The following is a 25877-nucleotide window of genomic DNA, read 5'->3' as shown; positions in this document are numbered from 1 at the left end:
TTACCCTAAATATTCTTAATAAAATTTCTAATTTTTTATGAAAAATATACACGGGACCATTATTTATCACTGAAACATCAAAAATTGAATAAATAAGTTTATAAGAAATACTAATTAACACAATAATTCTACTTATATTTTAATAATACTATATAACAAATTTTTAAATATTTAATTTTAAAAAAGTTTTCTATATTACTCCGTCCGGTCCTATATATAAAAAAAAGTTTACATTTTAGATTCATTGTAAAGTTGATGTATCTTGACAACATTATAGTCTAGATACATCAACTTTACATGAATCTAAAAAATAAACATTCTCTTATATATAAGACCGGAGGGAGTAATATAGTGACAAACTTGATAAAAGTCTATAGATTCGTGCGAAACTAGTTCTATCTATATTTTTTTTTAATATTTTTTTAAATGAAGGATATAAAATTTGCAACGTGATTAAAAGTAATAAGATTAAATTAATAACTTTGGTAGTAATCGATTTTAATATATTATTAATAGATAAGGTTAAAAGATATGTTTTATAATATATTATAATTTTTCTTAAAGTATAGAAGCTATTTTTTTTTCTTACATGTTTGGCCTAATTTCTTATTTCTAAGAAAAAAGAAGAGGAAAAAAAGTTGTGTGAAACTGTATTAAGTTAGTTTTTTTTTTTCGGAAATAGGTACTAAGTTACTTTTGTGTTTGAAACAAACACTCCCTAAAAATTTGTTTTTGAAAAAGAGATTTATCAAAAAGAAAAAGATTTGTTTTAAACAAAAAGACGATATATATATATATATATATATATATATATATATATATATATATATATATATATATATATATATATATATATACTCTTAAAAACAAAACAAAAAACAGAAAAAAACGAGATAAGATAAAAGATTATAAACAATGATTAATTGATCCACTAAAACTACTATATATAGTTGTTAAATTGAGTTGTTAAATTAAATTTAGATTTCCTTCAAAGTTGAAACAATCGTAATTTGGGTTTCGCATATCAATTCTCAAATCATCGTTTTGACCTTCGATTGGTGCCACCACCACCACTTTAGCATTTGTTGCAATGGGCGCGGATGATAAAAGCCAACAAGTGAAAGCAATTATTCAATTCCAGAAGTTTCAGGAGCTTCTTTCGAATGGTAACTGTTAATTTTTTTAATCCAAAAAAGTTTAGCGGGCGCTGCATGTTACTTTTGTTCTTCTTGATATGTAGTTATTATAATTATAATTAGGGTCATGTTTTTTTTTTGATAATAATTAAGGTCATGTTAAATAGTGCATCCGGTGTACTTGTTAAGCATATCAAAAATAAAAATAAAACATAAAGTTAATATTGATAAAAACAACTTTTTACAGTTTCAATGTATTGAATGCACAATTTTCAAGACAAAATTTTTTTTTAGTATGCTTAACTAGTGCACCGGATGCACTATTTAACATTTTCTTTCAATAAATTCTTTTTTTGGGTTTTCTTTATGTGCTAGCTGATTGTATTCAATACAACATGACATCCAGTAGGCTTATTTTTTCAGTATGTTTATTTTTCATTCTTTTTTTTTTTCTATTTTTTGGGGTTTTCTTAAAAAAGAATAAAATTATTTCTATACTTGATTTGTCTTAATTTTTCAGTTAATTAATTGAGTATACTTGATAATGTATGTATCACCTCATTAATTGAGTATAGTTGAAATAGGTTTATGATAATATTTTCTGATTCAATAGGAGGAGGTCCAGGAAGAAAATATACCATCGGTTTCTCAATTGACCCCTACTTTTCAAAGCATGTGAGTAGCTGTAGTTTTCCTAAATTAATATTTAGTTTATCATACTTTTTTACTATTTTAGAAATTGACTGACAATTTTTTTATTTTATTTGTAGAAATATGCCTGAGAACCAGATGGACCAGCCTGAGAACAATATGGATCCTCAAAATCAAAATTAGTTCAATGAAGGAAAAAAAAATTATGTATTGATAGCTTAGCTTCCACTTGTTTGAGTTATAAATTGGTCGTCATCAGATACTAGACTTAGAATTTGTTTATTGCAACTTCTATATTCAAATTGTTTGTCATCAAACACTAGACAAATTCTATAAGAAAATTCTAAGTGTTATAGAAAATTCTAAGAAAATTCTAAATCATATTCTAACAATTTGAATATAGAAATTGCAATAAACAAATTCTAAGTCTAGTATCTGATGACGACCAATTTATAACTCAAACAAGTGGAAGCTAAGCTATCAATACATAATTTTTTTTTCCTTCATTGAACTAATTTTGATTTTGAGGATCTATATTGTTCTAAGGCTGGTCCATCTGGTTCTCAGGCATATTTCTACAAATAAAATAAGAAAATTGTCAGTCAATTTCTAAAATAGTAAAAAAGTATGATAAACTAAATATTAATTTAGGAAAACTACAGCTACTCACATGCTTTGAAAAGTAGGGGTCAATTGAGAAACCGATGGTATATTTTCTTCCTGGACCTCCTCCTATTGAATCAGAAAATATTATCATAAACCTATTTCAACTATACTCAATTAATGAGGTGATACATACATTATCAAGTATACTCAATTAATTAACTGAAAAATTAAGACAAATCAAGTATAGAAATAATTTTATATTTTTTAAGAAAACCCCAAAAAATAGGAAAAAAAAAAAAGAATGAAAAATAAACATACTGAAAAAATAAGCCTACTGGATGTCATGTTGTATTGAATACAATCAGCTAGCACAAAGAAAACCCAAAAAAGAATTTATTGAATTCATAACATGAAATCTACATGTAGTTATTCACTTCAGCCTATCCTTAATTTATTGAACTAGATGGCTGCCCGTGCGATGCACGGGTTCGGCGGAACATCATGTGTATATCAATCATGGATGCAACATGCTGATGAAATTAGTCATAAGCATACGAAAAATAATCAGGGGTAGTATCATTTGTTAAGGCAAATCCAATCTCTAATGTTTATTCACATAGGCAAGGCCTTATATAGCACTTGCAAGGTGGTTACAACAAACTCATAACAAACTAAACTGACTTATCAAACTAACTTGGCCTCTAAGTAACCAACGCGCGCTCAGGCCTAGCAGCTGCAGTTGGCTTACACGCGGGCTTGGCTTGTTAAATTAAATTTAATTTCCTTCAAAGTTGAAACAATCGTAATTTGGGTTTGGCATATCAATTCTCAAATCATCGTTTTGACCTTCGATTGGTGCCACCACCACCACTTTAGCATTTGTTGCAATGGGCGCGGATGATAAAAGCCAACAAGTGAAAGCAATTATTCAATTCAAGAAGTTTCAGGAGCTTCTTTCGAATGGTAACCGTTAATTTTTTTAATCCAAAAAAGTTTAGCGGCGGCGCAGCCTGTTACTTTAGTTCTTCTTATGTAGTTATTATAATTATAATTAGGGTATGTTAAACAATGCACCTGATGTACTTGTTAAGCATATCAAAAATAGAAATAAAACATAAAGTTAATATTGATAAAAACAACTTTTTACGGTTTCAATGCATTGAATGCACAATTTTTAAGATAAAATTTTCTTTTTGGTATGCTTAACTAAGTGCATGGGTGCACTATTTAACATTTTCCTTATAATTAATATAATTTGTTTATTGTTTTTAATGCATTACTATATTTGCTTTGATTCTAAGTGTTAAAGTCTTGATGTTTGTTGTGTAGAACGCAGCCCTCCTGCTGAGAAAGTTATTGAGAAATTTATTCAATGTGGTGTTGTTCCTCAATTTGTTAAATTTCTAGCCATGGATGATATCCCTCAAATTCAGGTTTGTTTTAACTTTTCGAAATTTATGTAATTTACTATGTAGTGTGGTTTAGTTTAAATTTTGCTGTTTGATTGATTGATTGTTTGTTTGTTTTAGTATATGGCTGCTTGGATACTCGCATACATAGCATCTGGAACTTCTAAGCACACTAAGGTGGTAATTGATCATGGTGCAGTGCCGATATTTGTCAAGCTACTTAGTTCACCTAATCATCTTGTTCGCGAACAGGTATATTTATACTAAGGATCGTGCTAAACAGTGCCCCGGGTTACTTGTTAAGCATGCCAGAATAGGAATTTAAAGAGAAAATTAATGTTAGGAAGATAACTTTCTACAATTTTAACGCATTGAGTGCACAAATTCCAAGAAGAAGTTTCCTTATTAATATGCTTAACTAGTCCAGGGCCCCGGGGCACACTGTTTAGCATTAGAATTAGGATTGTCTTCTTCTTTTTTTCCTTCAACTGAACAATAAAACTCTGAACTTGTAGGCTGTGTGGGCATTGGGAAACGTTGCCGGTGATTCCCCTAGGTGCCGTGATCTTGTTCTCAGTCATGGTGCCCTGATCCCGCTGTTATCTCAGTTGAATGAGCAAGCAAAGCTTTCTATGCTGAGAGATGCCATGTGGACCCTTTTAAACTTTCTCAGCGGAAAGCCACAACCCCAATTTGAGGAGGTAGTTGTTGTTTCTTGTTTAATTAAAACCAAACCTGCATGCATTGAAGACCTTTATCTGTGTATTAATTAATACTAGACTTTTGATGAACAGGTGAGGCCAGTCCTTCCCGCTCTCCAGCATTTGCTTTTTTCCAATGATGAAGAAGTCCTGACGGAGACATGCTGGGCACTCTCATTTCTTTCTGATGGATCAAGTGACAAAATCCAAGCCGTGATTGACGCAGGTGTATGTGGCAGACTGGTGCAGCTCCTTCTGTAAGTACCAATTCTTATATCCCTGCTCAACCAATATTCTGTTGCAATTATTGATTATTTTGGCTCTAACTGTATATGCATGTTTTGAAGGCACCCATCTCCTTCAGTGCTGATTCCTGCACTTCGTACCGTGGGAAATATTGTAACTGGAGACCATATGCAGACTCAGGTAAAGTCATAATGGATTTTGAATTGTTATAATTACTTTCTTCCTAATTATTAAATTTAACTTTCATTGAACTAAGTATTTGAATTAGTGAAATTGTTCGAAGGTAAGTTTGGCAAGTCTAATTTGATCAAGTGATAACATCAAAATGCTGTAGTATGTGGTTGTTGAAAATTGATCGACAACTTTGAAATATTAACCTAGGAAACAATTTTGTTTTTTGAGGGGTAGGGGAATTTTGTTTTGGGAAGAAAGATGAGTTATACTTTTTCTGGTCATTCACTACTATTTATTACTATTAATCTAGTCTTTTCTCACCCCTTGTACTCCTTTTTGTCAGGCTGTTATCAATCATGGTTCACTCCCATGCCTTTTGAGCCTGTTGACCCATAATCACGACAAAAGTATTCAGATAGAGGCTTGCTGGACTATAGCTAACATCACAGCTGGAAACACAGAGCAGATACAGGTAAGCTGATAAATCCCATCTTTTGGTTCTCAAATGATGGTAAATATCATGTTCAATAAAGTGCAATGTTAATTTCTTTATTGCTTCTGCTTTTCTTCAAGTTTGATGTTTGGGCATCACATGCATATAAATCAAAGCTACATGTTGGTTAACATGGAGCCGTCGTGCAAAAAAAACCGTTGTAGTCTTCTTGATATATTTAGTTCTCAGGTTACACCAATCAGTGTAATAGTTAGGTGACTGTAAACCCTTATTTTCCATTTTGTTGTAAATACATCACTGAAGGGAATGTATTCTGTGTTGGGTTTGGTCTCGAGTTTTGTTTGCATTTATGTGATTTTTAGTTGGCGTATTTACTAAAAAAGCGCTCTGAACTCTATCTTTTATGTATGATGCAGGCAGTTATTGAAGCTGGTCTGATTGCTTCCCTAGTCAATCTCTTTCAAAATGCCGAGTTTGACATTAAAAAAGAAGCTGCATGTGCATTCTATAATGCTTCATCCGGCGGTACCAATGAGCAAATAAAGTATGTAAAGTAATTTTTAATTATTATTTTGTAATATGAGAGTTTACCTATTAACTTACCAAATTTTGTTATTACTAGGTACTTGGTGAGCCAGGGTTGCATTAAGCCTCTGTGTGATTTGCTTCTTTGCCCTGATCCAAAAATTGTTACTATCTGTTTAGAAGGTCTTGAGAATTTTCTGAAAGTTGGAAAAGCGGAGAAAAGCTTTGGTAACACGGGAGATGATGTCAACTTGTATGCTCAGATGATAGATGATGCTGAGGGATTGGAAAAGATTGAAAAATTGCAGTGTCATGACAACAATGAAATTTATGAGAAGGCTGTTAAAATTCTCGAGACATATTATTTGTTGGAAGACGAAGACGAGGATGCTATCTCCGGGCAATGACCTTCCGGACCCATATGGTGAATTCAACTTCAGTTAAAGACTTTTTTGAGAGGGTTTTCTTTGAAGCTGCTTTGAGTCCTATTTTTTTTAGGGTCATAGTTTGTAAAAACGTATGTTATGGTGTATTGCTTTGAGACTAATCATCAATTTAATAGAAAAACATTATTTACTATTTTTAAGAATATTTAAACTCAGATCATTCTAGGGGAGGCAAATGCTACTCCTCTCAAAATCTCAAACAACCAATTATAAAAATTGGTTAGGAAATGAAGAATTAAATCTACAGTGGAGTTGATCTCTTCAAAGGTTAGGAAATGAAAAATTGCTCTCTTTCTCTTGATATCTGACATTGAGTGAGTGAGTGAGTGAGAGAGAGAGAGAGAGAGAGAGAGAGAGAGAGAGAGAGAGAGAGAGAGAGAGAGAGAGAGAGAGTTTGAATTGTGTCTGTGAAGATTAATAAAATGAAGAAAACCACAAAACAAATGGAACTCAGTTCTTGTATTTATAATTGGAGACCTCACTCTTTTCCTGTTAAAGTAGTTAATTGTTGAACATACAGTTGCTTACATTGCAAGTTACTTGTGTAAGGCACATTGTAACTATAGTGTGAGTGCTGTAGACTAGCTTAGCTATGAGTTAGTTAGTTTGTTGGCATTCAGTTACAAGTTGTTAGAGTAGTTTGTTACAAGTATGTATATCTACTCCTTGTAACACTATCTTCATTTATGTCAATCTATTTATGAAAGCCTTTGCATTAAACATTCTAAGCTCTTAATACAATCTACATCCTTTGACACTTCCGATTATATAATATAACCTCATCCGTATAATAGTCATTTATCCTTAAAATAAAGCTCAAGTTGCCGTTTAGTTTATTGATTGTAAAACATATCACCAGCATTAACAATCAGATTACATAAAATAAAGCTAATATTTGTCATTGAATCCGAACTATTACATAAAAATGCTTTGTTGGTATCCCCTTATGAATGATTTTGAGATGTGAGATGGTGTCTAGGAAGTATGTCTTTTGGTGTTTGAATTGACTTATTTTTCTATTCATAAACCTTATATCAACATGTTCAAGAGAACATTCGACTAAAAAGCTATTGTGTCTAGAGACTACGAAAAATCAAATGCAAATCTTTGTTTGTTGAGATAATGAATTCAGAAGTTTAAAGTTGTGTTGCAATTCTCGCCTGCATTTACATGAAAAATTGAAACTTAATTTCTATAAAAAGTGTGCCCGGGTTAAGGTCACTTTTTCTATAATATATGGTATACAGCTTAGAAGTTTTCTGTACTGATAAGCACTCAAAAAATGGATAATCTTAATACGAAATAAAATCAGTGTTAGCTTTCTTCATGAAATCTACATGTAGTTATTCACTTCAGCCTATCCTTAATTTATTGAATGACAAATATTAGTTATTATTTGTTCCTAAAAAGAATTGAATTCATAACATCATCACTTCAAGTGATTTGCTCCTCCACCAAACCACAATCTTGATGTTGCTCCTTATCAATTCAGTAAAATTGTAAAAGTGCTTAAAGAATTAACAAAACTATTACCGTTCAAAAACCACATCATTTTTTTGACAAATCGTAATTTAAACTTATAGGTAGATGCCACCAAAAGCAAGAAATTTCCATCCATGTTTCTGTAATCATACAAAATATATAATAAACCATCCAAGGATTAATAATTTACAAGCAGCAACATCTCCTTGAAAAAAGGAGTGAACCAAAAGACCTAGAGACATTGAATCAGCATTTCCATCTTATTGAGAGACTCCCATCTTTGATATGTTTTCAAGGAGATTTCTGGACTCCACAGCATAGTCAACAGGAACAACAGCCCTTGCAGTTATCCTTTGCCGCTTCTCATTATTATACTCATTCTGAGAAACACTAACCCTCAAGAGGTGTGGAGTCCATGTAGCTTGCTTCAATTTCAGTTGATAAGGACTATCTTCTCCCTCCTAAAAAAACAATACAAAATAAAATAGAATTAGCATGCATTATTCAAAACCAAACATTAAGAAACAGGTATACAATATGTTACCTGTGATCTAAGGCTGTCTAGCTCATCAGCAGAGCAACCAATGATCTTCTCAGCTTCCTCGTTAAAGGTTGATATAAAAGCCTCGCCACTTGCATCAGTAACTTTTACAACCATGATATATCTGAAAGGGGCAAACTGAAAAGTTCAAATTCTGATATACTATGATCTACAAAACTTCAAAGATTGATTGAATCAGCTGCAGTACCTTAAATTGCATTCTTCGTCATTTTTCTGGCAACTTTCACACCAGTAACCAGCGCCAGTGCTTTCAGTAACTTTCTTATTGCAAGTCTTACAGGCACGATACCACATTGCCTGATCTGCCTTTATGAAACTTATGTATCCTCTAATGCTAAAAAATGCAGGCTGCTCAAAGTAGCAAAACAGACTATAAGTTAAAATGGTATATATGATCACAATCCATTAAAATTTGCAATACTTAATAGAACATTATCAAAGAATGTTAATATCAGTTAACAGGTTGAAACTATCTTAGCAATGGCAGAAAACAAAAAACTATAATCCAAAATAATGGGATGCATTATTAGACCAGAAAACACTATTCTGCAACGGTTACCTTCTCAGCTCCCAAGGAGGGGTTAGAGGTTATATGAGAAAGTGTAACACGATCAGAGTACACAGATCTGTTTCCACTGTTGGATGGAATTGAACCAGAGCTTAAAGCAGCCATTGCAGTATCCTTGCCTTCAGAATCATACCTGAAACGCATATGACAAACATGTAAATATCAATAGCATGAACATATCAAAACAAGGGGACAATAACCTAGTGAACATTGGTATACCAGGATCTGAGCTTCTGAGTTTCAGGTACTTCTGGATCAATCAGAACTAAACTTTTGCTTATAGCTGACAATGAAACACCTGAAACAGAATATATATTCAACAATGAGATATATGATCCTTTTTTGTAGAAATGTTATGCAATAATCACCAACTCATAGACCTTGCAATACCTTGAAAGTCCCCAACTTTGAGGGATTTGATTGCAACTACTGGGGATTTATCAGCAATGTCAAGTAACTCTTGTCCTATGTTAGTTGCAAGATCACCCCACAAAGACACAATAACTGTCTTTTTGCTGCAATGTCAAACATATGTATTTTAAGTTTCAAAACATTACAACATAAAACATGCCTAAGATTGTACTGCAAATGATAAATAAAAAGCACTGACCTTTCATCAGCAATAGTAATGTCACGCTTTGCAACACTCTCATTGTTGCTCTTCCTTCTGATGCTCATCGTTGAAGACACACTCTTAACAACTCCAACAACATCTGAAATCCACAACCAATAACAATAAGATAACAATAAAAGGAGCAACAAACGCAGTGATAGCATAACATCTAAACTACACTTACCAACAAGATCAGGCTTATTGACATGAGGACCCAATTGATCAATTGGGACAAAACTGAATTTTGTCTCTGGAACAAACCCAGCTTCTTCAGGAACCTCTTCCACCTCAGAATTCTCATTCAGTGTCATCTCATAATCATTTGCCACAGTTTTAAACTGTTTGTTAGCAACTTTCAAAGTACCCTTTGAAATATAATAAACCTTTCCCATAACAAATTTGTCAAAAAACTTCCTAGCAGCATCATTAAACATAGTTGCTTGAATCTGAGTACCCTGAAAACATTTCAAAACAAGAACAAAAACACAAAACACATCATTCCCCAAACTTGAAAAAAACTACACAACATTAAAAAAAATCAAACATGTTTGTTCCTTACATCTTCATCAGTCAATTCAACATTGAATACACAACCTTCTCCTCTAGCATTCTTATAGGTACGCATTGTTCCTTTGCTGGTAACACTGACCTTGATTGTCCAACCACCCATATAAGGATTCAAAGAAACAAGAGGACGCACCCTACGCGTCATAGCCAGTCTCGCAGGAGCAGAACTGAAAACCCATTAAACCAAATAAATAACTACAAACTCAACTTAAACCCTAAATCAAATAAACAAATAAAACCACCAAAATTTCTGAATTCAAAACCAAAAACAACAATACTCACTTAGCATGTTGCTCACGCACAATCTGAGCAGCAGATTTTGAAACAACATCCTGCTTCGGCTTTAGAACAAAACCAGCAACACCTTCAGTCTTGACTACAACATCTTCCTTAGGCTTCAAAGTGATACCAGTTGGTTCACTCTTTATCTCCATTTCAAGCGCAGGAGAAACCGCTTCACACTTTGTAACAATTAGATACCTAAAACAACCCAAATAAAATTAAATTAATTAATTTTTTAAAAAAATAATAAACAAATCTTAGAACACAATGAATGCAATAGTGAAAATTAGGGCTTACTTATCAGGCTTGTTCGGAATGTCATTAAGAGTATAATCAACAATACGAATGAGACCGAGGTTCTGAATCTTTCCAGAAAGCACATCTGAAAACTGACTTGAAGGAAGAATTGCTCTTAATTTCATCTTTCCATCACTCACAAAACACCTAATCCAAGATCAAACAAATAATTAACCTACAGTTACAGATCTGGAATCGAAAACAGAAAATGTAAAAGAAACAAAAAAAGAAGAAATAAAATAAAATACATGTATCTGTTGCCGTTTTGTTTGAGATCGAGAATTTGAACAACGATATCAGGAAGATCTGATGAAGAATCTGGAGATGGATTTGAAAGTACGGTGGAGATGGCGTTTGGGGAGATTGATTTTGCCATTGGATTGTGAAAGGAAGAATTTAGGGTTTGAGAGGGAAATGGGAATTATGGTGAAGTGAGAGAGTGATGGTGAAAATGGGAGGGAGAGTGTGTATTTTTGTACTGAGTGTGAAAGTTGTGGCGGGAATTTTGCTTTAAATTGTTATGGCCCGCGGATATATTTGATACACCGCATTCAATCACTTTTCAATTTGCTTTGTGGCGGTACATTTTCACTTCTATCTAAACTAATGGCGCCATCTCTATGCTTTGACTTTGTCTAAAGTTCAAACTTTTTTATTTAATTTAATTTAATTTAACATACCCAGTAAATGATGATTTTTTAACTGTCAAAAAAAATAAAAAAATAAAAATGATGATTTTTTAAAGTATAGTCTTTACTTATGATTTTTATTATATTTTAGCTTCTCAAGAATAATTATGCAGTCAGTTTTAGTCTATGTATTACTCCCTCCGTCCCATATTATAAGTCAAAAAAAAAATCCACACTTATAAAGAAAAGCAGAATGTGATAATTTGAAGTAATATAATTTTTTGTGTTTTATAGGAAGATGTAAAAAGAATTTTTATTGGTTATTAATTATGGGAAAAAGAAGAGAGAGAGAGTAAATTAATTGCAATTTGTATTAAATTTCATGAGAATAAGTAAAAGTAAATCTTAAAGATGATAAAAATAAGTTACTTTTGCTTATAATTTGGGACAAGAAAAAGTGATTTTTTTTGCTTATAAAATGGTAAGGAGGGAGTAAGTCAGTGTGCATTTTTCAATGATTTTTTCGCATGTATGTTTAAAATATTATAAAAAATTCTTCCAATCTCAAAATTTGATTTTAAGATCGTGATTTTCGTAATTTTATTTTGAACTCCTACCGTTTAAATTTTTTTATTTAACTCATCTCATCTTAAGAAATTGAAAATTTTGAATATAAACTTTATATGATATTTTTCACGTGCCTGCTAATATTAAAAATTTAAAAGTTTGATGATAATTAAACAAAAATAGTTTTAATAAGAACTAAAACTATGTACAAAAACAATTATAGAGTAAAAATATAATAAAAATCAGGGATTAAATTTAGAACTCCTTATTTTATAAGGACAAAAAAAAATATTTAACCTTATAAAAAGTAAATAAATTAACTCTTGGGAGCTTCACAGAAATTTATGGACAGGGTTAAAATAATTTGAACAATGCATGAATATATAAAAAAAATTATATGATACGTTTTTTTATATGGTTTCCCCAAATTCTTGTACATGTGGTTATTAGGTTTTTAGATACGAGAACAAGTAATGTTGCATTTGTTCTTGTTTTAATAGGTTTAAGAGTGATAAAACCAAAATCATGAGAGCTATGCAATATCATGAAACAAACAAAAATTAAAGAATAGCGAAATCAAGTCACGAAAAATTGAATTCAAATAGGGCAAATTTGCTAAGTGAGCAACAAAAATATTTCCCGAAGCGGGAAATGAGGACGAAGATGGTGAACATTTTAGATGGTGGAACAAAGAGTGGTAAAGTAACCTCCGCCCTGTTTACATTCCTAATATTATAATAATAATAATTACATATGAACAAAATATAGACGGACAATAAGCTGCGCCGCTAAACCTTTTTGAATAGCAAAACTCAATTTTTGAAAAACTACGTTCGTCGACTTAGGCGACATAACATTACTATGCATGACCTTTCAAACTCTTTTTAAAAGGCTTACAATCACAGCGGTTTAGTGACTCTTGATCGTAAAGATGGCAAATACTACACAAGTGATCAAGAAAGATCAATTTGTCGAGCGAACAACAAAATCGCTTAGCGAAAATCTACTTACCCTGTCATTATAAATAGAACTCCGCACTGCAAAGATTGGTTTATGTACTTTTGATATAGAGGTAGATACATCTGAAAATCAAGGTGGAGTGCAACAAAGGCTCGAGGAATCCACACTTGATGTTGTTTCATCTTCTATCACTTGATTGCTATATATACTTTTTATTCCCGATTGTATTTATTTCACACAGGTGTGATTTGTAGCACAACATGCCACACTTTCTAAGTTTCTATGTTAACTATATAAAATAGAACTATTTGAAGCGATAATTTTTTCATGTGTGATGTTCAATGTTTTGTGTACATGAGTTTATTATTTGTCATCCAACCTTAACTAAAATATTTCTCATGTTTTTTGTCCAAATTGTATATGGTATGTAAAGTGTTTCTATCTGCATTTTCCCTATATATATATATAGAGAGAGAGAGAGACACATTATACACCTTGAATTGTGGAGTGGTAACAATATATAAATTTATGATTCATTTGCACAAACCCAAGGTGAATGATTTTCTGTTTTGGAGAGGTAGTGATGATGAGTGGTTGCGTATGAATATCATCGCGTTTGGATTTCCTACCGTAAAAGCAGGATACAGTAGCACGCAGTAATAAATTCTAACCGTCCAAGTTTAAATGGATGACTGAGATTATTTTTAGTTGTTTTTTGAATAAGTAATGGAGACCGTCTGATTTCATATAAACGGTTGTGATTGCTTATATCGTCAATCACAATCCAATATCATCTATATGTATGTGTATAATTATGGAGTTGCAATTGTTGTATGAATGACGGGTAATAATTTTGTGAGTTATTAAATAATAAAAAATTTAGTTAGTTGAAGTTTAGTGTTTAGTTGGTAAACATGCTAATCTGTTGAAAATACAATTAAACTACATATCTACGTGATTTCTGAAGTAGAATGTACAAACTAAAAAATACCCAAAAAATAAAAATAAGAAAAATAAGACTAACCAACTAGAGCTATTTTGCAATGCATGTATAGAATACAAGTTTGATGATATGACAAAGATGACAATTGCCTTTGGAAAATACCATGTTTTAAGGATCATCTAGTTTGTTCTAACAACATGGGAAACAACCTAGCCATTTGTTTGGAGGTGGATTTGTGTTCGACTTTGGTTCCTCGCCATCTTCTTTGGTTTTTTCATTTTGTTCTGACTTGTGTGTTGTTTGTTTTTCTCCAGCAGCCTTAGACGAAACACTTTTATCCCTACCTTTTGATCTTCACAATAAATAACAAAAAATAAATAAACAATTTGCTCAAATCACTCAACTATAAAAGTTAAATTACAGACATAATCTATAAGCAAAAGTCTATTTTTCAGATTTATTGAATAACTGATGTATTTGGTCAATATTATAAACGAGTTATTCAATAAATCTGAAAAGCAAACTTTTGTTTATAATTAAGTCTGGAGGGAGTGTGACTTTTATCGAGAATAGTAATACTTACGTTTGAAACGCATAGGATTTGGTGCTCCCATCTTGCTCATGTTGAGACTTAGATTTTGTATCTTCCTTTTCAACAGCATTCTTTGTGGTTAAACAACTTTCCATAATGACTTCTCTCATTGTCTCAGCAGCTTTAGCTTCAGTTACTTTCAAACCTTCTTCATGCAGTTCAGCAATTCTCTGACTTATATCATTGAATTTATTAACTGGTGTAAGAGGTTGATTGTTTGGTGAAGCATTAGGTTGATCAGACATATGTATATCACATGGTTTATCCAATTCACAAGATTTAAAGCAAGCTAATTCGCCCGAAAAGCTCATGTTACCCATGTAAATGCTAAACAATGATTCATTGGATGCAGTACTCCATTCAGGTGTGTTTGTATTGTTTCTAGCAAATACATGAGATGGAAAAACATATTGGGAAGTGGCGGCGCCGGATTCATTTGGTCGCTCCATTACTTGCACTTGAGGATTTTGTATCTCTGGTCCTTTGTTTACGTCATGTTCTATATTTTCTCTAGGTGAATTTGGCGTCGAGCTTTGTCTTGATACTTGATTAGAATGTTCATGATTAGGTATAGAACTTATTGGAATATCGCCATTACTCGATTCTCCAATTACGTGGGAGGACGGTTCCAAATTCGGAGTTTCACTATTGGTGGCATTTATAGAAGCATGAACATGTTCTTGGTTTGATGGTTCCAAATTTCGAGAAGATGGTGATGTCCCTATTTGAGAAGTAACAATCACACTTTGATGACCTTCTTCGGCTTCTTGAATCGGATCATGTGATTTGATATTTGTATCTATCTTATCATTAGTTGAAGAGTTTTTGTCATCTTGAGAATTAGAAATGGTTGCATCATTTGGTATTAGGATAGGTTGTTGGGACAATGATGACAAAGATTTAATGAGATACTCATTGTTGCTTGTTGCGTGAGATTTAGCTTCCAAATGGTTGTTATGTGTGCTTCCATGCTCTTCCTTTGATGATGGAGATGGTGGTTGATCAACATTTAATTTGTTATCACCTCCAGCTTCCATCAGCTAACAATGTCAAGTGAATTAGGGTTTGAAGATTCTTATGGAATTATGGTAAGCTGTAAAATTTGAATTCATAATAAAAACTCGTTAAACCATCGTAATCAGAGTAAATAAGCAACTTAGTTCTTGAATTTTCACCCATCAATGAGGGTTTTAAAGTGTTTTTTAATGCATCTATGTCATATTGATTCAATCAGATATGAAGAAAAGATCTAATAACCTAAAATTGAGAGAACATGTATTAGTTTAGCATAACTAAATGAGACAAACACCAAAAAGACGATGAAAACGACAACATAAATAATTAAGTTTGCACACAAACACACACATATATATGTTATGAAATATAAACATACTCATATAGGCTTTTCATTTTTTCGCACCCTTTATAATGAAGACATAAATGCAATATTATTATAATCAAGGTCTCTTTCTGAGCCTCCTGACTCATGATTGTCAAAGATCATGTCAATGTCGAGTGCGAGCTGGGGTTGATACAATCATGATATAACAACAAAATGCAACATGATGTTATTCAAATTGTGCATATCCGTTAGTAATTGTAATATTGAATGTATAAAACATGCAAATTCAACAAGCATTTTTGTCAAAAAAATATAAATAAAAAAGAAAGAAAGAAAGATAGAAACAACAAAATTAAACCCAAATTCTTTACCTAATCATAACATATATTTATTTAAAGAAAAAAATCTGGAAAATTAAATAACAAATTTCATTCATACATGTGAAAAATATAAGAGATATGGCGAATGAGATTCAAAACATAGAGAAAAGGTGATAATATTACATACAAAATTGATGTGTCTGAAAAATTGAAAGAGACTGCCGACCAGGCCGTTGGTGTAATTAACTAAGTCATATATGGCCAAAAAATCAGCAGTCCCATTTTCTTTACAACTAACAAAGAAGAATGTTGTCAAGAAGACAATGTAAAAGTTATATTCAACATCATGACAGATGGAAAGAAAGAGAGAAAAAAAGAAAGTGATGAATTGTAAAACCAAAAAAAGGTTAAATAAAATAGACGGTGATACACAAATTTAGGGATTTAATTAATTCATATATATATTCCTCAAGAAACAACTAATAAACAAATTTTATCTTCCGTAAAATAAATAAAAAAATAACAAACAAATTTCAACCATAATGTGCTAAAAAATACAATTATGCCAATTGTTGACCTTATCATCATGAGTTGTACCTAGGGGTGTGCATGGTTTAAAAACCACACCACACCAAACCATATTTATGGTTTTGGTTTATATCCAAAACCATTTTAATGAAAAATTGGTTATTTTGCAAAACTAATTTGGATATGGTTTATAATTGGTTCGGAACCAATTTATAACCGGTTTATAATAAAAAATAGGTTACTTATTTATAACCGATTCATCTTAAATTTTATTTTATTTTTTATTTTTTTTTAAAAATGCATTATTATAACTTTTAATTCCTATATATTTAAATTTTTTTTTTACAATAATTAAGCCAATATTTTTTTTTGTTTAATTGATTAAAAGAACATATTTAATAATTATTGTTTATAGAAAAAAACATAATTTTTCTTTAATTTTATGAATTATTGGTTTATAATGAATTCATAAGAGTTTTTTTTCTAAGCCCAACAAATTTCAAACTAAGCCCAAAAAAACAGATTTTTTTAAGCCCAAAATAATTAAAATATAGATTTTTTTTAAAAAAAAAAATCATCAAAAATCTGTTTTTTATAATTATTTTTAAAATAAATAAATTTTGTTAAATAAAAAATAATTAAATATTAAAGGGTGGTTGACGGTGGCCGGCCGCCGGAGCGCCGCCGCCAACCACCGCGCCGGTCACCGGAGCGCCGCCGTCAACCACCGCGCCGGCCGCCGGTCGCCGCCGGAAAATCGCCGGCCACCACCGTCCGCCGCCGGAGCTCCGCCGTGCCGGCCGCCGGTGGTCCGGCGTTGACCGCCGCGTTGACCAATTCCTCCACCACCTTATTAATTATTTATTTATTAAATTATATAATTAATTGAATTTGGAAATTTTTTTTTTTTAAAAAAAAAACTATTGGGCTTTTTCCTTATTGGGCCTCAATTTAAAAACCAATTTTAAACCAATTATAAAAAATTGGATAGGGTTTAGAATTGGTTTTTTTGTATTGGATTGGTTTGGTTTTTTTTTAAAATGGATTTGGTTATTAATTTTGGATATGGTTTGGTTAATGATTTGGTTAAGGTTACTTGGATTTTTTGCACACCCCTAGTTGTACCATGCACTATTAGACGTGTGCAAATGTTAGTATTTATCATTAGAATAATTGAAAAAATAAAAATCATTTCCGTTGCCGGGACTTGAACCCGGGTATCTCGGGTGAGAGCCGAGTATCCTGACCAACTAGACTACAACGGATTTACACTCTAATGTATAACTAAACGTATAGAATGCCATGAATTCTATATATAAACCTTAATTATGAAGGACACTTCGAGCTTAATTATCTAGTAGAATGGGAGGAGTAAAAAGAGTACTATAATGTTTGATGCACCAATGTAAATAGTTCATTTTTCATATATTTTTATTAGAGGTGCTATATAGCACTTAAACTATGACTTTGTTCGTTTTCATTTTGAGATTTTTTTGGGACGTTGTCTTTTTATTCTTTCATATTTTACTATGGAATGTTTTCTGTCATGGAATGTTTTCAGGTCAGCAATCAAAATGGTTTAGTAATTAGCAATTCATCGAAAGTGTGACATAAGTCGATACAGACAAGTCAAAAGCGTCGTGTCTAGCATGGAGATTGTTTCAGAATAGAGTAGCTACTAGAGACAATTTATTGCCGTTCAAAAAAAAAAACTAAAGATAATTTATTTAGGAGGGGCCATTGATCAGAGATCTTTGCAATGTTGGCGAGCGTGGCATGGAAGAATCAGTTTATTCAATCGGTACTCACTGGTCTGGTGCATTTCAATTCAATTTAAAGGCCTGCTGGGCAGCAGAAGAGCCTTTTACAAGAGAGTTAGCATGGTTTGTTTGCATGTATTTGAAGTATTTTGAAGGCAAAGAATGATAGTTCAAAATTTCAAAAACTGCTTTCAGACCCTAATGATTGAAGTTGATGAAACCAAATACAAAAAAATATCACACACTTTACATTTACAGGAAAAAAATAACATTTATAACTCGAAGAGACTCCTATCTCCATTCTATTTTGCTTCTGCTATCTGCAAAGCAATATCACAGCTTTTAAATCAATAAGGAACTAGATCAGACCAGCTGCAATTACACCCATATCTGTAATAGCATTCTTCTTTTGCAAGTAAAAGATTAATGAGTAACCAAATTATTTATATACCAAACTATATAGTTATTCCGACAAGAAAGAAAAAAAGTTTTAAGAGTAAGGAATTTCAATAGAGCAACATATATGTTATGTTACATGATCAGTTGGTCAAGCAATGCGATGCATTTGGAGATACAGTACACAAACGCGATATCTAAAGACAATAATATATACCGAGTTATTTTATTTGACACTTCTATTTTACAAACGGGGATTCGACGAAGGAATGAAATATCTGTGGTCACAGATCCTAAATCTGCAGTACACTAGGTGTTTTCTACTTTCTAGTTAACAAACAGAAAAGAAAAGAGTACAAAACAAACAGTAGTTTAAGAAAATGTTACAGGTTTAGAGAGCCTTACAACAAGAGATGAAACCGTACGTTCAAACCTTCAGCTATAGTAATGTAATATGCTTTATATCCAAGAACTGAGCCAAAGCAATATAATTTATAACCTTAGAAGTTAGAACATCAAGAGATTCAAGGAACACTGTACTACAAATACTTCAAGTAGTAACCTGGTCAAGAAATAAAACAACACACCGAGTGCTATCGACACAGGTAGAGCAGGCAAGGCTTTCTGATACAAAGCCAAAAGCATCAAAGTTATGCCAAGACCAGCAATAATTGCAAGATAACATGCATAAACTGTCATAAAATCATACATTGCAGCCCTGCCAACCAAAACACTATAGAAGATAAAATCGCCAAGTCCTAACTTGATTGCACCGGACGAGGCCAATCCAATTCCCTCCAACATCAAATTCTCATTCGACCCCGCATCTTCTCCTCTAGGAACCTGCACATTCGGTCCACAAACAATCAAGGGCGTGACAAGATCTGAATCGGTTTCTCGAACCTGCACTCGCCCCTCTTCGGCTCTTATCAAATTACACGCACCATAAGAGCTACTAGAATTCAAATTCGAAGCATTTTCTGAAGCCAAAATTACGCCATCCGGGGTATTGTCGTTTGTATTCGATCCAAGAACAACATTCACATCTGAATTAGAGTGTGATTGTTCAACATTAAGTCCACTACTACCCAACACGGAACTTCCATTGTCAGTTACCATCACATTTGAATTCTCAATCCTCCTCTCTCTCCATAACCTCCTCCGAGCCGCAACATGTTCCAAACTATCATTACTCACCGGCCTAGCCTCGTAAACCAAAGCCGGAATTTCTTCATCCCTTGATATTGCAAGTTCAACCAAAAGCCTCAAAGGCCCAACAGGCAACAAAACAGCAGCAAGATCATACAAAGCCATAGAAACAAGCATAGCCCATGTTGTCCATTCAGGCAACATAGTAAACCAATAAGCAACCAATATTCCAATAATTACCAAATAACCTTGTGTAACAAAAATAGCCATTTTCGACATAAAAACAGCACAAACACCAACAACAGCAAAATTACACAAAACAATAGAAAACGTAATACAATCAATCGGAGTACTAAAATGTTGAATCAAAAACAAACAAATTTCACCACCAAGAAAACCTAATACAACAAATGAAGAAAAAGCCATGTACAGTTTTAAGAACGTGATGCATCGGAAATAGAAGAGGAGAACTAAAAAGAAAGTGGCGAAAGTTACGACAACGACGAATGATAAGGAATTTAGAAGTGCACCGAGGAATTTGTCCCAGGAAGAATCTGAGGTTGTTTCATCGTATGCTATGTTGGCTATGGTGGAAATGGTTGGTGAATCGTTTGTGTTGAGAATTGAAACTAAGATTACAACGAGGAACATGCAGATTGAAACGGGAGTGATAATTCTAACGATTTCTTCGCCTAAAGTATCGAGAACGGTTGTTGAAGATGAAGCTCTTTGAGTTTCTGCCATTGTTGCAGAACAGAGACAGAGAGAGTTCAGATCGAAATCGTGTGAAGTGTTGTGTTACTGCTTCTGTCTCTTGACTCTTCGGTAATGGGCCCGGGCCGGGCCTAAATATTACAGATATAGGATTTCTATTTGCACCATGTTGTTTTTTGTTTTCAAACAATGTTGTGTTACATTGCTTGTAATTATCTTTAAGATCAATGTGCCAAGTGTTAACAATGAATGCTCTAGAAGATCTTACCTCGGGTGTTCACAATTTTTCACCGTCTAATGCCTTAATATCATAACTAGGAAGAAAAAAACAGTCTTCTCACTCCTATCACCATGGGAATCAATGGGATAATTTCGAATTGCTCAAGTGGGCTGGACGCACTTTCAACACTGGTTTCGGGAGTAGAGGTGGAACTTTCACTGATAAGGTGGAGACGCGAATTTCAAGCTAGAGGCGCCGGAAGCCCCCAAAGGTTTCCAAAAGGGAACATTCTGACACCCTTCCACCCAAAATGAGTTGGATAACAAATATAGTATATATATATATATATATATATAAACATTTTTTATAGTTTAAGTATATGAACATATGAGATAAGACAAAAGATTCAATAATTAAAGGTCTAGATAAATAAGAGAAGACTAGTCATTGTAGTTTTGAGTTTATTTCTTGTTGTATTGAGTACCATTTGATTATTGAGTGTTAAAAGAGTTGAGGCGTGAAAGAACGATGGTTCAATTCTTGATGAAAGCGAAAAATATTAACACTTACAACTACTTACTGACCTTTTCTATTTTAAAAAAAGTTTTCTTTGGTAAATAAAAAACCTAAATAAGAGAAAACAAAATATTCAAAAGAACCTTTCAAAAAAAACTTCAAAAGAGTGTCGTGGGAGGGTGCAAATTGAAATTTCGGTGACGATGGGCCTAGGCCCGTCTTTCTTAAAAGAGTAAAAAATGGGTGCATTTTCACGTGCTTCTTTGCATCTACATAAACCCATTCCCTTAACCAGAAAAAATAATAAATATAAATACTCTCTGTATATCTTGTTTTGCTTAGGGTTTTAGACACACACAAGCTCAAGAAAACGCAGGTAGTAATAATTTACGATCATGCAAATTTCTTCATCATGCTTCTCTTCACTGTTTTTTCTTTTTCTGATTCGTTTCATTTTTTTCCATCATGCTTCGTTCTTTTGTTAATCGAGCTGTTAATTTCATTTGATTTGATGTGTTTAGTTTTTACTCTTATGTTTATAATTGATGCTCTAATTTTGAGAATTTGAGATCGGAGAGTATGAGATTCGAATTCGTTTTGAAATTAATGTTATGAACTAAAACTTAGAATTGTTTCCTTCGATGTTGAGGTGAAAAATAGGGTTTTCTAATGTTTTAGATAGTGATTTAGATATTGATTAATTTGTATTAGAATGTAGCCACTGATGTTTATTGTTTAATTCAGGTTACTAGTTACAACCATGGCTTTCTTTGGTAAACTTGGGAACATTCTAAGACAAACTGCTAACAGGAACATTGTTTCCGAATTGCGTTCGTCCCCATCTGCTTTCCAGGCTATAAGATGCATGTGTTCTGCTCCATCTACAAAGCTGTTTGTTGGGGGTGCGTTTGAGATATCTTATTAAGTTGATAATAATGGTTTTTAGATATACTCATTTGACATTTGTTTGTTGCAGGTATTTCGTTTTCAACCGATGAACAAGGTTTGAGGGATGCTTTTTCGAAATATGGTCAAGTTCTTGATGGTAAATAGTTTGATTCTCATGTATAATGAATTTCTGTTGAAATGTTTTATGTCAATTGTGTTTTTACTTGGTAATAATTTCTTTAATGTCATGTTCTCTGCAGCAAGGATCATTAATGATCGTGAAACTGGTAGATCGAGAGGATTTGGCTTTATCACATACAGTTCAGTTGAGGAGGCATCTAGTGCCATTCAGGCCTTGGATAGTCAGGTAATAGAGCATTATAAGAATTATGCTTACATGAATAGATTAGATGAGCTGGCCGATGGGGATCAAATGATCATTTCCATTTTCTGAAGCTAAATATTTAAGCCGTATAATTTGTAGGAATATGCATGCTGTATACGTAGTTTGATGATAGTTTGAAGGAATTCTGCTCTTTGGTACTTTGACCTTGACAAATAATGTGAATCGATTTATAAAATCTTTTGAAATTGCTGTTGTGATTTATCATGTATAAATCATAGATCGTGGTTTCAAATTGCTGATTTCACCACGTGATGCACCTCAACAGCGTCACATCATAATTGTTGTGGTTTTGCTAAGTAAAATACCCATCACACTGTTACCTGAATCTGCCAATGATGGTCTTTATAGTGGTTACAAAAATCATTTCCCAATCTTCATATTATTTTATGTGGTAGGTTCATAGGGAATTTCAAAGGTTTGGGATATTTTAATGATAGTGAGCTGTTGGTAAAGAGGGAGAGGTAAGATTCGGGAAGGAAAGTAGGAGGTTTGAGATTTTAAAGATAAGTCACACCGTAGCAACCACAATACATATTGCAACAGTCACAATACCTGCAATTGCAGTGGATGACAACTGCGTCTCTGGCCGCAAGTACAGTTTGAAATCACTGGCTTAAGTGTCAGATTAAGTATATAGATGTTGGATGATGTCTGTCTGAACTGTCCCTTTGTCTCTTACTGCTGTATTCTGGAAACATTTAATTGTGCTGCCACCAGATTAAGTGTCGGTATAGATCCTGATGAAAGTAGTAATAGTTTCCCTTTATTACTTTCAAACCAAAGGCAGATAATTTAGTTGATTGCTAGAAAGCCCAAAGAAACTGACAACTTTTCTCAGAGCTTTCTTAGTTTTCCTTCACATGTGATATATAAGTTTTAAGTAGAATAGTTCTACTTCTGTTTTATGCGGTTACATTTAGTTAATCGTAAGTGACGTGTACAAACTACAAAATGTATTATTTTCTTGGTGATGCTTATCATTGTGTAGTTTTATTATTTTAGTCCTCTATTAACCCTTTTTTTTTTTTTTTTTTCATTTTGCAATTTTAATGACTGGAAGTAAGTTATTACTCTTAGTCTAGTGTTTCATTATTTGTGTTGAATTTACAGGAGCTTCATGGTCGTCGGGTCAGAGTAAATTATGCTAATGAAAGGCCCCCCCGTGCATATGGCGGCGGCGGTGGTTCTTATGGCAATGCATCATATGGTGGTGGAGGTGGGTATGGAGGCCCTCAATATGGTGGTGGCTATGGTGGAAATGTAGATGGAGGTTATCGGGATGGTGGATATGGCAGAGACAACTATGGGCCAGGTGGTAATTATGGAGGTAATGATGCTGCCAATACCTATTCTGCTCCTAACAGTTTTGAAACTAACAATACTGGTGGGGGGTTGGAATATGGCAGCAGTGGCCAATTTGATATCAACAATGTAAAAGAGGATTTAGGAGGTGTTGGGGACTCGATCGAAGGAAATTATAGGGATGACGGTGATGACAATGATGATTTTGCCAAAAGGGCCTGATGGAAGTTTAGTTTGTAGTTTTGCTACTGTCCCTGTACTTCAGCTGAATGCCGATTTCAGGCATGATATTTTGACAAGCAAAACATGGCGAAGAATTTAATCATCTTTATCATCAGTTTTCCCTTATCTCCTTAAGAGCGAGTCATCTCATTTTTATTGCTTATTTTGAAGTGATTTATCATTTGACTAAATTCAGATACTTTAAACAGCATGTATAAATCAATGAATTGTTGCAACAATGATCTTACTGTGTGGAAGTTTTACATGAGTCCTTTATTTTTAAGTGATAATTACTAGTTTCTGCACGAAATATTCTGTTTTGAATTGTCATTTTAAATCCTTTTGGCAGCAGATGTGAAATACTACACTAATATATGTTAGAGCTAGAAGTCAAAGAACATTGTAATTTATTTTATATTTTTCTAAGTTATTGTCATTCTGTGGCCCATTTCACAAGCAAACCGTTAATTTAATTTTTTCTGTAAGCAACATTCCTCAAAATAAAACAAGGTAGCGTAACTCTAGGGAGGGAAATGTAATTATTTTTGTAAGCGCTCTATGAGCTTTAAGGTTTTCCTTGCCTTGGAGTGGGGCACCATTCCCTTCACATAATAATACAGTTTCTTGAAAAGTCATGTTTAGGCACATGTTTGATGCAGTGGTGAGTTAGGACTCAAATTGCATAGCGGTTGTTGTAGCAGTCATAGTCATAGCCATAATAAGTTTGTAGCCTCACACAGGAGGCTCTCACTCTCACTCTCACTCTCACATGGCAAATTACAGTATTCTATCAACCTCGCAATAGCTTATCACACTTAATTTTGTTCCACATCCACACAAATGAAAGAAACACTATACATAACATGAAGAGACTAATAATTTTAACAAAATATCATCATTCAAATCACATTAGTATATTGATTAGAAGAGACATTAATTTTTTTTTTTTTTTTTGAAGCAAGCAAACTTGGTGTATTTCATTTATAATAATAGTTTCAATACAAGGTGGACAATAATCAAAATTTTGGGGACTAGTATTAAAACGAGTTGCCTGCGCAAGATCATGAGCTACTCGATTGGCTTGTCTCCTAACATAATTGACCTTACAGTTTTGAGTCATATTTAATAATCTACGACACGACTCAATAATAACACCAAACTCGGTGTTGTTTCTAGACTTCTTATTTATAGCTTGTACCACTTGGAGGCAATCGGTTTCAATTTGAACATTTGACATATTAGCATTTTGTAACCATTGAAGTGCTTCCAGAACACCTAGTGCTTCCGCCTCTGCTATCTCTGGTTTTCCGTTAAGTCTTCTCATGTATGCACGCACAAATTTCCCTTGATCATGGCGCACACATGCCCCTATACAATATATGTTCAGCTCTGCATAGCATGCTGTATCTATATTACATTTTAGTGCTCCCACCGGAGGTTTGGTCCACGTATGCCTCGCCGTGACTGCGTTAATACTGCTGTTGTTTGTCTTTAGCTGTTGCGCCAATTCCCAATCATAAAAGGTGTCTTTTGTTCTTCTAATTACCTCATACACTGTTGGTAATTTCTCGTGCCAACATTTTCTATTCCTCTGCCACCATATATTCCATACTAGCATAGCAATATAGGATAAATCATTAGCATTTATTTCTTCCATCATTTGAAACATCATAGGAATTATGTCAATTGCCTTTGATGTATAAT

At 33.2% G+C, this 25877-nt stretch overlaps 4 protein-coding genes and 1 non-coding gene across 7 annotated transcripts; 2 read left to right on the top strand and 3 right to left on the bottom strand.

The window, feature by feature from the left end:
• The first annotated feature begins 906 nt into the window (after positions 1-906).
• On the top strand, positions 907-6474 carry LOC123885405 (importin subunit alpha-1-like). 2 transcript variants are annotated; one of them, XM_045934683.1, is made up of 9 exons: positions 907-1166; positions 3723-3826; positions 3923-4054; positions 4318-4503; positions 4597-4760; positions 4851-4929; positions 5267-5395; positions 5794-5921; positions 6000-6474. In XM_045934683.1, the coding sequence occupies exons 1-9, from the start codon at positions 1091-1093 to the stop codon at positions 6307-6309; spliced, it is 1308 nt and encodes a 435-aa protein (XP_045790639.1). In that variant the 5' UTR covers positions 907-1090; the 3' UTR covers positions 6310-6474. The 2 variants fall into 2 exon arrangements, with proteins under 2 accessions (XP_045790639.1, XP_045790638.1); XM_045934682.1 differs by lacking the exon at positions 907-1166 and adding an exon at positions 3217-3356.
• Positions 6475-7928: 1454 nt separating this feature from the next.
• LOC123887050 (replication protein A 70 kDa DNA-binding subunit B) lies at positions 7929-11183 on the bottom strand. The gene is made up of 12 exons (XM_045936323.1): positions 10968-11183; positions 10720-10866; positions 10423-10620; positions 10133-10307; positions 9758-10028; positions 9571-9673; positions 9351-9475; positions 9180-9258; positions 8952-9093; positions 8580-8740; positions 8375-8495; positions 7929-8291 (listed from the first exon to the last, which is right to left on the bottom strand). Exons 1-12 carry the CDS (start codon positions 11093-11095, stop codon positions 8091-8093), a joined length of 1851 nt encoding a protein of 616 aa, XP_045792279.1. The 5' UTR covers positions 11096-11183; the 3' UTR covers positions 7929-8090.
• Positions 11184-17792: 6609 nt separating this feature from the next.
• On the bottom strand, positions 17793-17865 carry TRNAE-CUC. The gene has a single exon. It is a non-coding gene; the product is annotated as a tRNA-Glu (tRNA).
• Positions 17866-18954: 1089 nt separating this feature from the next.
• On the bottom strand, positions 18955-20729 carry LOC123885354 (presenilin-like protein At2g29900). Its single transcript, XM_045934632.1, has one exon. It carries the CDS (start codon positions 20647-20649, stop codon positions 19264-19266), a length of 1386 nt encoding a protein of 461 aa, XP_045790588.1. The 5' UTR covers positions 20650-20729; the 3' UTR covers positions 18955-19263.
• An 898-nt stretch (positions 20730-21627) lies between these two features.
• Positions 21628-24483, top strand: LOC123885323 (glycine-rich RNA-binding protein 2, mitochondrial-like). Of its 2 annotated transcripts, none has more exons than XM_045934599.1 (5): positions 21628-21731; positions 22100-22257; positions 22332-22400; positions 22504-22610; positions 23760-24483. In XM_045934599.1, the coding sequence occupies exons 2-5, from the start codon at positions 22116-22118 to the stop codon at positions 24171-24173; spliced, it is 732 nt and encodes a 243-aa protein (XP_045790555.1). In that variant the 5' UTR covers positions 21628-21731; positions 22100-22115; the 3' UTR covers positions 24174-24483. The 2 variants fall into 2 exon arrangements, with proteins under 2 accessions (XP_045790555.1, XP_045790554.1); XM_045934598.1 differs by having other exon boundaries at positions 21683-21727.
• Positions 24484-25877: the final 1394 nt, after the last annotated feature.

This window comes from Trifolium pratense, linkage group LG5 (assembly GCF_020283565.1).
Source record: "Trifolium pratense cultivar HEN17-A07 linkage group LG5, ARS_RC_1.1, whole genome shotgun sequence".
Taxonomy (NCBI): Eukaryota; Viridiplantae; Streptophyta; class Magnoliopsida; order Fabales; family Fabaceae; genus Trifolium; species Trifolium pratense.
Note: the sequence above shows the minus strand (reverse complement) of the source record. Positions and strands in the feature narration are given on the sequence as shown.